Here is a 15,259-nt window from a genome sequence, read left to right as displayed (position 1 = left end):
ACCCAAGTCAGAGCCATACATATATAACAATTAAGCAAGATAAAGACAAAATTAAATATTCAAGTCTCAATAAATAACCAGATGTATTTAGAACATGCACTTAAACTTTCTTGCCACGTGGTCTCCAAAAACTGTAATGAACAAAACCAGAACAAAGCCTGAAATGCCAGACTGATTTAATCTGGAAAAGTGAGGATTTCTGCCTTTGAACTTTGATGCAGTCTCCCAGTTATACCTAACTGACATCTACTTTCACAGAAGTTACCTCAGAGTGATGAGTCTGTGGAAATTTCTGACATAAGGTACTCACTTAGGATAGCAAATGTTCCTAAAACCTGTAAAGTAACAGGAAACAGAGTAACCCTCTGTTTAAAGGTTTAGATTAAAACTCAGAAATAAAGCTCATTATACAAATGACTAAGAAATTTGTTTTTGAAATAAGTGAGGATTTAATGTTTAAAAAATACATTATGTTTATATCAAAATACTTTTGGCATGGGTCTCTGAATTTCAACAGTGATTTACATACATCAAAACAGAAATCCACATCCTTCTTAACAGCTTGCCACTCACCCACTTGGTGCTGCAGATGGTACCAGAATGTTTTCCTAAATATCTAAGCTTCTCTAAGACAGAAGAGATGAAACAGCCTTTCTTCACCAGGAGTCAACCTAAGTTTAGCTTTCAATTGTGACCTTTTGTATTTTCAACAACTGAGGAATAGGGAAAATTTGTGTTTCATCTCTGTGCTTTTTCATCTCCCTTTTCCTTTTGAAGTATAAAGACATTTTCCAGTCAGTGTAGGATGCTAATGGCTCATTGCATCTCCAGGCTAGGAAATGCTGCAGCTCCAGCTGCACAGCATTCTATGAGTCTGCTGGCTCCCAAATTCATGGGAAGATTTGGATGTGGAATCCTGTAATGTTGACTTTGCTGTTCATTGAGAGAAAGCTGTGCTGCTGTCTCTAGTGTGGTACTCACTCAGACTATCACAGAAACACAGGAACAATTGAGTCAGAAAAGAACTTTAAGATCATTGAGGGCAATAATCATCCCAGCACTGCCCTGGTCACCACCAAACCATGGCCTCAGTGCCACAGCTGCACCTCTTCCATCCAAACTCCTCCAGGATGGGACCCCAGCACTGACCTGGGCTCCAGGGCTGACAGCCCTTCTGGGGCTCCCAGAAATGTGGGAGAAGAGACCAACCCCTGGGCTTGTAATGACTCAGGTGCAGGACCTGGAACTTGGCCTTGTTGCACTTGGCAGAGCTGACCTTGGCCCATCCTTCCAGCCTCTCCTCAGCATAGAACAGCTGTTGTTTGACACCTGCTCCAACACACTTGGAGAACATTCATAACTCCAAAGCACTTTAGAAGCATTAGCAGAATTCACTATGTGGGCCAATTATCTTGGGTTTGCTGTGATATCTGCCAAAAAACATAAATCCCTTCAACATTTCCTTTTCCATCTGAAGGAGTGAGAAAACTGACCAGCTTCAGAAGTTTGTCAGCTGGCACTCAAACACAGGTAACAAATCACAGGATGACACTAAAACTTTTTGTGTATAAGGAAGCTGGGACTGGCAAGGGTATTTTGAATGTAAAATGTTCAGTTAACTGCTTAAAATTCCCAGGGAAAAACATTACAATCATGCAAGGGCTCTTTGATGGACTGTGTGAAATGAATAGCTGTTAGCTATTGATTTATGATGGAAAACAGACAGTTCTCCCTACTAAATATCACAACCTGGTTTCCACTTGTCCTGTTCTGAATTTTAATAGAATTGACACTTGAAGTTTAAAAAAATATATATAACCATGTGCAATAGTTCCACTTATAAGACTTGAAAATGCAACAGAAATTGTAAAATAAGAACTCCTAGCTTCTATTTGCAGTACTGGGACAAAATTTACTGCACAGCATTCACCAGAAAAAAAAATAATTCTATCAATTGTGACTATCAACCATTAGCCTTAAGTTGTAGAAAAAGAATGATTCTGTAATGAAAGCAAAACTACAAAAAAAAAGTGATCTACTTGGCTTCCTGCCTAGTCACAATGGTCCATCAAAAGGAGAAATGCTATGAAATAATGAATCTCTGACTTAGTGGCTCTTAAATACTGTATCTTCCACGTCTCTAGAAGAAATGAAAAAAACAAACAGCACCACAGGGAGTCAGACTTGATCCTGACTTGATCCTAACTTTGGGCACAGTTTAACCACGTGGTGATCTGTGATGAGAACTGCTTCAGCATGGCCACACCTGCATGGCAGGAGAGGAGGGCAAATAACAACCAAGACAAAAAGCACAAACAGGATAAGCTATGCAATGAATGAAACCTGGATACTCAATGGAGAAAATTATAAAATGATACCAAGGCAGTCTGTCAGTCCAGAAGGCTCAGAAAGCCACACACAAGAAACATATGAAAATGTTCTTCATACATGAAATATATGAAAATGTCTTTCTTCTGGCAGAACAGTCACTCATAGCTGAAGTTGCAGTCCTCAAAATAGCTAAACACCTTCTATTTAATACTAGAATCGAGGTGAAGGTATCTAAACATCCATCATATTACTTTCTCTCAACAACCATCAAAAATTTTCCTTCTGGGCTTGAAAAGATATGCACTGTGTTGATATAAATGAGCAGCTTCAAGGAAAATCAGCATTTAAAAGGAAACATAGGAAAATTTAACCCATTTGGGATTTTTAAATAGCTAAATTAGTCCCTGATATTTTAAAAGAAATTAGGAATCTCTCCAAATTAGAGGGGACAAGAATGTTTTGATACAAATAGCCCTAAGATGTATGCTTCCTCAAAATGTTATAGAAGAAAGACAAATTGCTTATGTCTTTAATTGCATGAAGTGTGTGGGGAAATCATTAAAAAACATACAGGTAATTATCTGGAGTATGGATGAGCAGCCATTTAAATGTCAGCAATTTCATTAATTTTGTAAAGAAGACTGAGAGCTGGCAGAGCAGAGGGTAACAAAGCATGAATGGCTGTCATTAGGGGCAAATAGAGTGTTAGGGTGGTTCTGGTTCTGTAAAATTCTGTAAAACAGGTTGGTTTGGAGGTACATGCAGAAACACAGCAATGTGTTACCACTGCTGAGTACAAACAGTTACCAACATCCTCAAATGGTCCCAGTCAGGCCCACTGTGGAAAATGATTCATGATATTGTGATTATTGACTCTGTTGCCTGAACTCTGTGGTTTATGGACAGGACACAAAGATTTATCATGACAATGCAGGTGCCTCATGTGCTTTTAGCAGGACTTTAATCCAAAATCTACTTGAGAGAATAAAAATGCTCAGTTTGTGCAAACCCTACAAGGAAAGCATGGGGTGCACTTCAAGGCATTAAAAGGAAGAGTTAAAAATTCACAAAGGTACTATGGTTAAGCAGAAATTCACTCTAGCAACGGAAAGGTGAAGGTCAACTTGGAAGACTATAAATGACAAACAAATTCACTAACTTTAGAGATGAATTATTCAAACACAAAATTCCTATCCCCACACACTTCATGCAATTCCTATTCCACAAGTCCAAACTTTCCATCTTTCCTAAGCCCCACTTTCTCCATGTGGGGGAGTCAGTCTGCCTATACAGAGTGGTGTCAGCAAAACAGTGCCATGCACTTGTTCAGAATTTTCTTCCTTAAGATGGGCATTTTGGTCCTTGTTTTCAGAGGACACGGGATTCCAGCTGGAATTTCCAGTCTATGGAGATCAGTCTTAAAGGATACAGAAGTCACAGTCATCCTTCCCACAAGGAAATATTCCCTCCCCAACAGAATGGGGCAGCTTCAAGTGACCAAGGGACATTTATCTGCTCCCTCTTGCTAGAGCAGAAATAGCAGACTGGCAACCCTAATTTGCTGGCACAAATTACAGTACCACGTTCTGTGACATCCAAAATTTAGTTTATGTTCTCTCATAGTAGTGCTTAAATACCAATTGGTTACCATAAATGTGATTAATACACCTTATACAGATTAGCAGTTCTAGTTGTTTTAAAAGCATTTAAGTGTTTGTGTTTTGATTCAATAAAGTAACATGGAAAGAATGTGTCTTGGATTTCTTGAAGGAAAGACACTGCAAGCCCACCTAGACAAGAGACAAGAAGTGTTTTTGGGGAAACAATATTGATTGTGTGTAAACACAAAATCAATTAGATTTTGATCAACATCCTGAACAGTTTGTCAAGAAGCATTAAGACAAATCAGTAATCTACCACAATGACAATATCCCAAGTATTTTATCCACCCTTTCTATAAGAATAAACAATGACAAGCAAAAAGTGAAATTTTTTCATTTCAAGAGCATGGTCCTTGACATTAAAAATCAGACCCCAGAAAGGTGTTGGTTTTTTTTTTTTATTGTTTTTTCCTGAAAAGATAATAAAAAATTTAATTCAATATTATTTATCTGTCCCTGTTATTCAGTTCCTGGATAATTAGAAGAGAGTTTTCATTCCTTGTCAGGCAAAATACTGTGTGGAAAGCTAATGATGCCACCTCCAAAATATCATTAGGTTACTTGATGGAGAACATGATTTATGTATGTTATGGAAGCACTTACTCCAGGGATCTTTTTCAAGTCAGCAAGAGCAAAATTTTGTTCTCTGATAAACAGAAATGTAATGACAGGCTATTACTTTTGGGTGGCTGATGTTTGATTTCCTGGAGTTACAAAGAGAGCCTGCATTTGTTCTAATAGCATGATATATTTCTGTGGTGGAAATAATTAATGACTGTGCAAACTTTGGCCAGCACTGCACTGGCAAATACTTTTCAGTTGTACTCTTACACATAGGTAAGTTTTAGAGTAAATCAAATTCAACCTCCATTTCACAAAGTAGCACAGAAAAGTTATCTCCAATTCCTGCATATTCACAGGCTTTATACCTGGGCAGAAAAAAAAAGTTTTACTTTTCAGATCTGTTTAAAAATTAGGTTCAGCTACTTTATTCATAAAGAAGTGCAGCCAGAGAAGTATTTAATTCCTGAGAAAAGATGAAGGTAGAGAAGTACCTTCACTCACAGCTACTACTGCAGAACTGTGCCATCACCTACTGAGCTGAGCAGCACCCTGTGAAGGAGGTTAACTGGATGAAGCTGTTCTTAAGTCCCAAAAGGAAGAGAAAACACCAAGATCAAAGGTTTGGAGGTTCCCCCCCTTCTTCCCTCACCCATTCTCCCCTCCCCAGCAGCAGCAGCATAATTTGCTCCACTAAAGCCTTAAATCTAAGGGAAGTATGAATGCAGGTATCTAACTTTGCAATGACTTTACAAGTGAAATACTTCCATTGATAATCACAGAAAAAAAACCAAGCAACTTGCAGATATAAAAGCTTGGGACTTGCACATAAACTAAGCTTGGGACACATGGGGTAAAAGGCAAGGCAGCTCCAAGGTGCAGTTAACAAATTCATACACCACGAGACAGCAGCCTCTTCATTTTGGCTCAGGGTAACCAAAGAGTTAAAAGTTTGCTTGTTAACAGAAATAAATGAAAATTTCAGGCCCCAAAGATGCAGAGAACATACACAGAGCCCTTACCAATTATGAGCTGAACACAGGTTAAAGGCACTTGCTCCTTATCTCACTGCTATGCAAGTTCTGATATATGGAAGAGAACATCTGTGAACTTTTCATGTGCTATTTCTCCTGCTGGACCATGTAAGCAGTGCTAGAACTGCCTGCTCCACCACATCAGCTATGAGCCACCCTTCTCATTTTTTATGATCCTGGAGGTTTTTCCCTTTCCCTTGTCAGGCTACCACATTTGGCTGTCTGAGTGATGTGAGGAGTTTCTAGCACACAAAGTGTCACTGTCAGCACTGGAGGCTATGTTGGTATGACAAGCAGAGGAATACTAACCACAGTAAAATATCCAAGATATGGAAAGCTCAGCAAAAAGGCTGAAGTGTTTAAAGCCATCTTGTAGATTCCTCCTATCCTCTTCATCTTCTAATCATAATGTATCAAAATTCTTTGGCTTGCTTAAAATTCTCAGTGAAATGTGACTTTACAGATAATAACAACTGAATGATTGCAGAAGGAATCTGCAGAATTTATTTTGAAAAAATAAGAAATATTTAAACAGTACTGGACATAACATTTTCTTTACAAATGAGCACTGAATCTGTAGAACCCAATTTAGTTATATTTGCATTTGTTCATTTCACACCTTCATCAGACTGATGTTAATAGAAGTAACCTTAGGGTATGAAGGAAATTAAATTGCTGAAAGTATCCAAAAGCATTTTGCTAACCTCAAGGTACTTGGGAAATAAGGTGCAGCTCTGCAGACTTTTATTGTGAAGTAATTATTATAATTTACATTCTGGGTTCTTACAGGTACATGCAGCCAAATGCTTCTAATCCCTTGGGTCCAGTTACCTCATGATAATCATGCCAGTTGGTGCCATATTTAGCTTTACTAAAATACAATGCTCAAAGTTAAAATTGACTCTTTCTGAATCTAGAGAAACCTGTCAACTTTTTTCCCTTGTGGGTTACTGTGTGGGATGAGAAGTCCTTCATAAATAGCCTGTGAGCTGAGAATTTCTTTCCAGAGGTCAAAAACTCTGAGTAGCTTAAACTGCTTTTAAGGAAAACCCCAAACTTATTCCTTCAAAAGAAAAATCATTCCAGAGCTGGTAACTACAAGTCACAAGACAGGTTTACAAGTAACTTGGTAGCATCAACCTTTATAAAAGATAAGGAATCACTCCTGACCACTCGAATATTTTCTTATAACATGTGAAAAGATAAAGTTGGGTATGTTCATACCTGAGTGCAAGATGAAACCACTGAGAGATGCACAGGACTTTTCACAGCAGAACCTTCCACTGCAAAATAAGTCTGGACTTCCCTCCTGGCACTCTGAATTTCCAGCTGACTTTCCATGCCTGCAATGGCAAAGGTAAAATTTTGTGAACCTCAGGAAATTGGCATTGGGCAACTGCTTTGGTTCATAGGGAGATGTGGCAATACATTAAGGAGAACCATTTCCACACAGCAAGTGAAATAAGTTTACTGAGAAGTGAAATGAATTTACAGAACCAATTATACATAGTCCCAGGTGCCTAAAGAGTAGTGCTGTAAGAATGTTGATATGTAACCTGAATAAACAATATCATCACACACTGCACCAAAATTCACAGCTCCTGAGGGGATATCTGCCTGAAAGCTTCATGAACAATCACAAAAAACTGCTCACATATGCATTTCCCAGCAAATAGCAGGTTACACTATAGTGACATTTTATTTTGAATTTCCAAGTTTTCTCTAGTGTGCCACATTACTGAGTACAGGGCAGATATATCTCCTTGGAGGGCAGATGCTTGATATCTGGATTACCAAAAGTGGAATGCAGAGATTTGAACCTGGAAATCTCACCTGGAACCAATACTTGGAAACTCTTCAAAACAAAAAGAAAACCCAACATTCTCAGTCTACATGAAATGATGTTATAATGTTATCCTGTTTTAGCCCCTGAAACTAAGATGATTTTTGCTTTAGAAGTGACTGAGTTTTCCATAACTTGATCTTTCATTCCCCTTAATCCTGTAATCTCAGACCTTAACTAATACCTCACATCTCAATTCCTCATAAGGAAATTCCTTCTTGCACCTTGTAAATGCTGCATACACTAATTAGTACCTCAGATCTGGATTGAACTGTTAAAATCCCTCTACTGAATTGATGTAGAATCTCAGAAAATACACAAGAAACTTGTTACTGATGGTTTTTAGTATCTCATCAACCAATGTGGTGGGATTTGGTCTAGAAACTGGCCTGAAACCCACCCCTCACTTGCTGAGAGACAGAATAACTTAACAGAGCACACAATTCGTACCAGCTCCAGCATTATTTATTGTGAACTAATTTACATGGCAGCAAGCAGAGGCTTTCTGTTATTTAGAAAAATGAGAGCTCTTGCAGAGCACAGTTCCAATATATAAAAATGTTAAATTAGGAAATTAGCATTCTAATATATACACTTTTTAAAATCAGTATTTTAGGTAGCAGGACTTCATTGTAAATGCAAACTCTACTTCAAAATCAGTGAAGAAGTAATAAAATTCATATTTTTTCCTGTGTCCAAAGAATTTATGGTGGTTTAGCACTGCATTAAAATAGAATACTTATATTTTACAAATATTTTAGAAGCTGCCTTCCCTACCATCAGTGTGGTTTTATGCCAGATACTTTTCAGTCATTACTTCACAAACAAAGAGCAACATGAAGAAAGTACTGAAGAGTGGAAGAAGGATTTGGGTAGTAATTTATCCAAGGTGTCTTCCCAACAGTGAAGTTCATTATCTCAGCATGGTCAATTATCTTGATGATGTTCTGTCCCCCAGCTGTGCTTTAAGATCACCACGGTGTTCAGGTGATTCAGGAGGGGTTGTGTGAAGAGCATGACAGAAATTGTCATTTAGAGAGATTTTAGGCAGCTAAAATACCCAAAACTACCTCCACAACAACATAAGCCAACACATTTGAGCAAATGTCTTTGTAGACAGTAAAAAATCCTTATAGTTGAGAAGGAAAAAGTGTCATTTCCATTGGATATATTTCTTATGTTTTCACCCGCTCACTGCATTGACAGTGATACACATCCATTAACTGCATACATAGGTTCATAACAAATTTTGTTTTACAAAAGTCAAACAGATAAAGAAAACATTAATGTAGGGCAGAAAAGGACAGATTCTGTTCTTCAAACTATTAGCAGTTTCCATATACTATGAAATGGAGAAGGAGGAGAAACAATTTTCATTACATAAATTTGGACAGTTACTGAACTCCAGGGATATAAATGTCCTTAAAGAAAAATTCTTTAAAAATGAAAATATTTTTTATAATTACAATAATGGTATTTTTCCAATTTAAAAAAGCAGTATCACCCCCAATTCCTGTGAGAAGCTTGTATGTGGATGGCATCACTTGTGTTTTCACTTTTTCATGGGAATCCATAAAAACCAAAAATCACATAATGCTTTCATTTGCATTTACGTTCTTTAACAGGACTTTTAAAAATAGAAATCTTACTTTGAACTGAGCATTTCAACCCCAAAACCATAACAGTGCTGTCTCATGACCCAATGGGTTTGGCTTGCTGGGACACAGAGCTGTGGAACCGCAGCCTGGAATGGCAGAGCTTGGCCTGCGAGGGTGCCTGAAGCAGGTGCAGATCATTAAAGACAAATGCAGATTGCCCTCTGCTCTCCATTCCCCTGGAGCTCCCCTCTCCCTCTGTGTAGATGGGCTTTTTTAATTCATAATTTCCAGTGTCTGAGAAGACACATAATGAGGGCAATCATCCTTTTAATGACAGCAACTTTGACAGGCAGGACATGAAACCAGGGCCCCCAGTGCATCACAGAGAGAGGGACAGGCAGCCACTGCTGCCATCCTCCAGGCAGAGACACACACCCATTAAAATCACAGGCAGCTGCGCTTTAAGAGAGATTTGTGCATTACTAAGCAACACATTGTAATAAAGAAAAATATACTGTGCTGCAGCAAGGATTATGAAATACCTAAGAGAGTGGTAAAACATAATTAATAGGGTATTGCAGATTTATAAAGCTGTAATGACAAATTTGCTGTTCATAATTTAAATTAAACTGAACAGTTGTATGTGCTCTTCACAGGCACTGTAAAGACAGGTGAGCTCTTTCCACACCAACCTTTTTCTGAATATGGCTTTTGCCTACAATTAACATGAGGGTGACTCAGAAGCAATCTTTTATATTTGTGTTTTATGGAACCATCTTAACTGTACAGGGGTGAGCAACAAAAATGCATAAATCAGGTTGGTAAAGAACTTTGTTTATCACAAAATGTTTAACAATAGAGTCAAGTAGTTTGACTTCTCTATTCAAACTGATGAAAAATCTTTACAGAAAAAATAAAAATGGACTTGTCCATAGCAAGACAGCACATGACCAGCCAGGCTGTGGATTAAGAGCACACTGACCAATTTCACTCATGCAGTGAATTTAGCTCAGCACAGGAATCACTCCTGATGAAAACTCAAAGCATTTGCTAGGGACCACTGAGGAGCACACAGTGAATACAAAATTCACAGCTGGCTCTGTACAGCCAATTGTAAGCTCACAACAAGTCTCCTCTGGATCTACAGCTCCAAAGTTACTCTAATTGCTCAGAAAATTTCTCTCTGAATTTCTGCACCAGAACAGGAAACAAAGGCTTTACCTCATGATCTGAAGCATGCCCTAGCCATAAGAATATGCCATAATTTGAAAAACATAAGGAAAAGAATATTCAAAATTAAGATGATTTTTCATTGCAGCTGAATATATCCACCCAGCATGGATGAATTTTTCTGTCTGTCAGCAAATCACTCCAGGGCTTTCCACAAATTTGGTAATGAGACACCTTCAGTCAGGTTGTGCTGACTCTAAATGGACCTGTGCCAATTCCCACAGGGGAACAATCTCCCTTGTCACCTCTTTATTTGTTACTATCATCTCTCAGCCATATGAGGACCATTTTAATGCTTTTGGTTTATTAAATATTTCACCTGTTTTAAGGCAGGGTTTGCATTTTAAACACATTTAAGATGAGCTATTCAATTGAAATTAACCATTTGATTGGATTCAGTGTGAAAAGTTTTTAATTTTGTCAAAATTTGAGAACAGATTGCTTTCACTAAGAAAGCTTCCCATGCCTCTTAAATGACAGATAATTTAATTTATAAATGAAACAAAGGGAAAGGAAGTGCTAAGACCTAGCTTTAATCTTCCTTGTACTACAAGATTATTGGTCAATAATTTTTCAGTATTTTTATTTTCCAAATTTTAGAAGGTTAAGTATAGCTTATCCAAGTAGTTTATTTTTCCAGAACCCCTTTCTTTCTTGCCAAATATTCAGGGTCTTCTGCCACTTTCCATTGTGAGCTTCTCCAGAAGCTGAGCAAAACCAGTGAATGCTCTTGACAGCTCCTCCATTATAATTTATAATTTTTAGTAGCTGAAGTGGTTTTGCCTCACTAAAACTGACTGTCAAATAATTCCAAATGATGAAAAAGGAAAAAGACAGGTGGTCAAATTCTGAAGCAACACAAGATGAAAATCAAGGATCTCCAAGATACAGCCCCAGTAATCCAGAAACAGACATTAATGCAGTTTGAAATTATGTTGTTTTTCAGAGACAGCACTAACAGAACCAAACAGCAAAGCAGTCATGTGGAGCTCTGGCTATGGAGTAACTTCAAATCAGAATCAGCTTGGGTGGGAGAAGAACAAGGGGCACCACACCCACCAGGTAAGAACAATAGCTTGGGAATGAAACAAAGAGAACTCGAAACAAAGAAACCAACAAAACCCAACAAAATAACCTATTCCCCCCCAAATCTCTTAATATCTGAGAAAAAGAGTAAATCACCTCAAATCTCTCCTTCTGGAATTCCCAGGAATGCCATAGGATAGGCTAGGAATGGACTTGAGCTACTCTAAATTTACAGGGAATTATTAAAATTGCCTTACTGGAATTATGTCAGTTATGTATGTATTGTAAGTGTTAAGGAGCAGATTAACTAAAATGAGAAAAAATTTTTAAAAATAAATCAAGAACAGTTTGAGTCAAATAGCCTAAAGTGAGTTATTTGGTCAAAGAACAAATTTGAGGGTTTATTATTACCAGTATTTAGGTAAACAGATCCTTATTTGGGATCTGTCAATTTTCAAAATGTTATTTTTTGCTCAGCTCATCTTCAAAAACATTTTGGATCCTGTGATACAATCCAGAGAAACTTCTGTGGGGAATTTTCAGATTTGGGCCAGAATAAATAAAATAATTTGTGTGCAGCATTGGAACTACAAGATTCGTTTTGAAACACGTCTCTTATCACTACCTCTGCTGTGACCCAAATGACAGAAAATGCCAGTTCTGGGCTCCCAGAGGATGAAATCTGAAGCACAGAAATGGTGGGATTCCTAGTCCCTGTGGCTGAACAAATGGGAATACATCTCAGGGAAAAGATTCATAAGTTTTATGGAAATAGGAAACAATATCTGCATGTATAATTAAGGCATTTACAACTGAAAATCTTGGGAAAATACTGAAAATCAGCCAACTGTGAAGCAGAACATAACATATAAACAAACAGGTTGCAGAGCAATTTAGAAATTCAAGAAGTGATGTAATTCTCATTATCATTCATGTATCACAGGCAACTAATAATGGTATCACGAGGCATGACTTTTTTATTAGCATAATTTCCTTCTTGATGCTACCATTATGGCTGTCTTGTGTTGACAAATGACTGCTGCCCATTCCTACATCTGCTCCCATCTCCCTTAGACAAATCATTTCATGTTTCTGCCCTACCTAAAACAAAAAACAACCCCCCCAAACAATCCTTTTTATTTGGTTACTGTCTAATTACTTAGTTGTCTATATTCATTTGTGCCATGTTTTTTTATGGTTACAGCTAGTAGAATTACACTGTTGTATGTTGAGGATCATGAAAAATTTTGTAAGTGTAACCTTTGAGAAATATTAATTCTGCTTCTTACTAATCATTATGGATATATATTCTACTGTAACTGTGTTCTGGTTGGGATGTACTCTGAGTGTATTCTGCATTATAATTTCTGTATGGGGAAAACCACCTGGAAACAATTTTTAGATTAAACAATTACAATAAAACGTTATTGTATTGTATTGCTCAAAGTCCCATGCAGTTGTTAAATTAATGCAATTTATCTGCTCTACAGCAGAGTAACAATATCCAGAAACTGTGAAGATGGTGTTTAAAGCACAGAGCTGTCATTATAGGTCAGATTTTCTAGGAGTATGGACCCTACAAAATTAATTTTAATACAGAATAAATTTAATTTTAAATCCTGGCATCCTGAGCCAGGATTTTGAAACAAAGTTTCCTCCAGTCCTTGAAGTGCTCCATTGGTTTTCAGTAATGCCACCTACCGAGGTACTCTCCATGGAAATTAAAGGAATACCACAGTTCTTTTCATTAGGGGCTTTTCAGCGGTGCTAAAAACCCCTTAAGTCTGTAACACTCTGCTCTTTCTGAGGAAAATCTATACTTTCTGGCAACAGATTATTAAAAATATATGATATAGCATAATTCTTGCATATTCTCAGTATTTATGAAAAATGTTTCTACTGAATTCATTAGCTGGCTTTTTAAGGATTCACTAATTTGTTATTACCTAAAGATTTTTAGCTGGCGAGTAAAAAACCCCATGCAACTATTAATAGCAGTGGCAAAAAAATTAGGTTGAAAATTTCTTTTTCTACTTTTACTTGTAAGAAGAAAGCAAACTCACAGAAAAAAAAGACAAGAAAATGAAAAATAGCTTACCCTTTGTCCTCCCAAATCAATAGGTTAATCAAAAGAATCTTAAATTACATGACATTGGAATGCCCTACAGAAATGAGCCACTCTAAGATCTATACTATCTTTACCAAGGACAAGATAACCTTAGATTGGGCATGTTGTGTACAAAATTGATTGGTTTTGTTTAAATGCAATGTTCTTAGGTTAACTGAATACAAAACCTATCACAAAATAGAAAGTAAACTATGATTTTGCTCTACCAAAAAAAAAAAAAAAAAGTTTAAGCATTGAAGTTAACGCACACAAATTTGATGTAACATTCTTAAAATATTAATCAATGTCAGCATGCTAAATTAAAAACCAAACAAAACAAAAAAGAGAAAGTCTCTTAAATCTGAAAAAGAAGCTCACCCTCCAAAAAGAGTCTTGGAAAGGCATCAACAGTTTTGCTAGTCTGTGGGGTAGGAAATAAGGGATAAATGAATGCTGGAAACTCCTCTGGAGCTGACATTGTGCCTTGCTGCTGCCAGTCAGGGCACAACCAAGCAGCCAGATTTTCTCAAAGTGTGTTTCTATACTGTACAGCAGAAGAGTTACCTAAAGAATTTCAAACCATCTTGCACAGTTGAGAGTCACTGGTTATTGGCTCAGATGTAGGTGTCTGTGTAAATATATTATTATTTTCACGGCAAAGCTCCTGTCATGCCATGCATTCTGCTCTGCCGTGGATTTTCCAGGCTGTTCAGATAGCTGGGCAATGCAGAGCTGTTTTCAGTAATTCAGACAGGATTCAAAAGCCATCTGAAGCAGGCCCAGAGTTTTGTCACTAAATTCTGCTGCAGGGGTTGGTCAGGGCTCAGCTGCTGCAGCCCCAGCACCGAGCGCTGCCTCGGGGTCAGAGAGCTCCGAGTGCTGCTCATGGACAGGACAGGAGCTGGGCACCCTGGCACTGCCAAAACGGCACTGGCTGCTTCTCACAGGCAGCTGCTGCATGCCCAGAGCACACCACAGGCTTTGCAGATAAGAATTAAAGAGTTTCAAAACAGTTTGGGTCCTGCTGCCAATGCAGACACACTCTGGAGTGGCAGGAGCAGGATGGGATTAGCTAAAATACACTTAACACACACGAGACAGGGGCCAAACCAGCAGCACACAAGAGCAGTGAGTTGAAGGCCCATGCATAGTCAGTCCTTGCTGTCCATTCACAAGTCCATTTCCTGCTGTTTCAGCAGCAAAACCAGAGATTTGCCATTGTATCAGCCTGCCCCTCGCAGGGCACAGCTCTCTCCAAGGCACCCATCAGAGGAACAGCAAAGAGAACCAAGCTTGGTGTGTCCAGCTTCTCACACCTATCAGCACCTGCTGCTCAGGACTGAGCAACAGCCATGCTCTAAAACAAAGAGGAATTTCTGGCAGAAATCTACAGAGTTCAGTACTGAGCAGAGTTCAGCACCCATCAGAGGAACAGCAAAGAGAACCAAGCTTGGTGTGTCCACCTTCTCACACCTATCAGCACCTGCTGCTCAGGACTGAGCAACAGCCATGCTCTAAAACAAAGAGGAATTTCTGGCAGAAATCTACAGAGTTCAGTACTGGAGAGCAATGCACTTATCAGGGACTAGGAGACTATCACAGCCAGGAATTGCTTCTCGCACACAACTTTTCCATACAATGAAACATTACTGAAACATTTCATTATATGAAACATTGCACCACAGAACATACAGCTGTTGAAGGCATTTAAAACTGGTCAGCACAATCATTGTTTATTCAGCTTTTTCATTTTGTCCCCTGAAGGTTTCTTCTGATGGTATACAAGCAATCATATTGCTGTACCAGAGATATGAAATAATGAGCTAACCATAAATATTAATTTAGTACTATAAAACAGCAGCACAATT

The 15,259-nt window shown here is 38.1% G+C and overlaps 1 protein-coding gene across 1 annotated transcript in view; it reads right to left on the bottom strand.

The window, feature by feature from the left end:
• The window catches only part of LOC143694633 (uncharacterized), a 175,470-nt gene that overhangs the window by 33,016 nt on the left and 127,195 nt on the right, over positions 1 to 15,259 (bottom strand). Inside the window, exon 5 of the mRNA XM_077182075.1 lies at positions 6,812 to 6,930. Within this exon, the coding sequence (XP_077038190.1) occupies positions 6,812 to 6,930 (119 nt within the window). The remainder of the gene's footprint in view (positions 1 to 6,811; positions 6,931 to 15,259) is intronic.

Source organism: Agelaius phoeniceus, chromosome 8 (assembly GCF_051311805.1).
Source record: "Agelaius phoeniceus isolate bAgePho1 chromosome 8, bAgePho1.hap1, whole genome shotgun sequence".
Taxonomy (NCBI): domain Eukaryota; kingdom Metazoa; phylum Chordata; class Aves; order Passeriformes; family Icteridae; genus Agelaius; species Agelaius phoeniceus.
The sequence above is the reverse complement of the archived record's forward strand: the minus strand, read 5'-3'. Positions and strand labels throughout refer to the sequence as shown.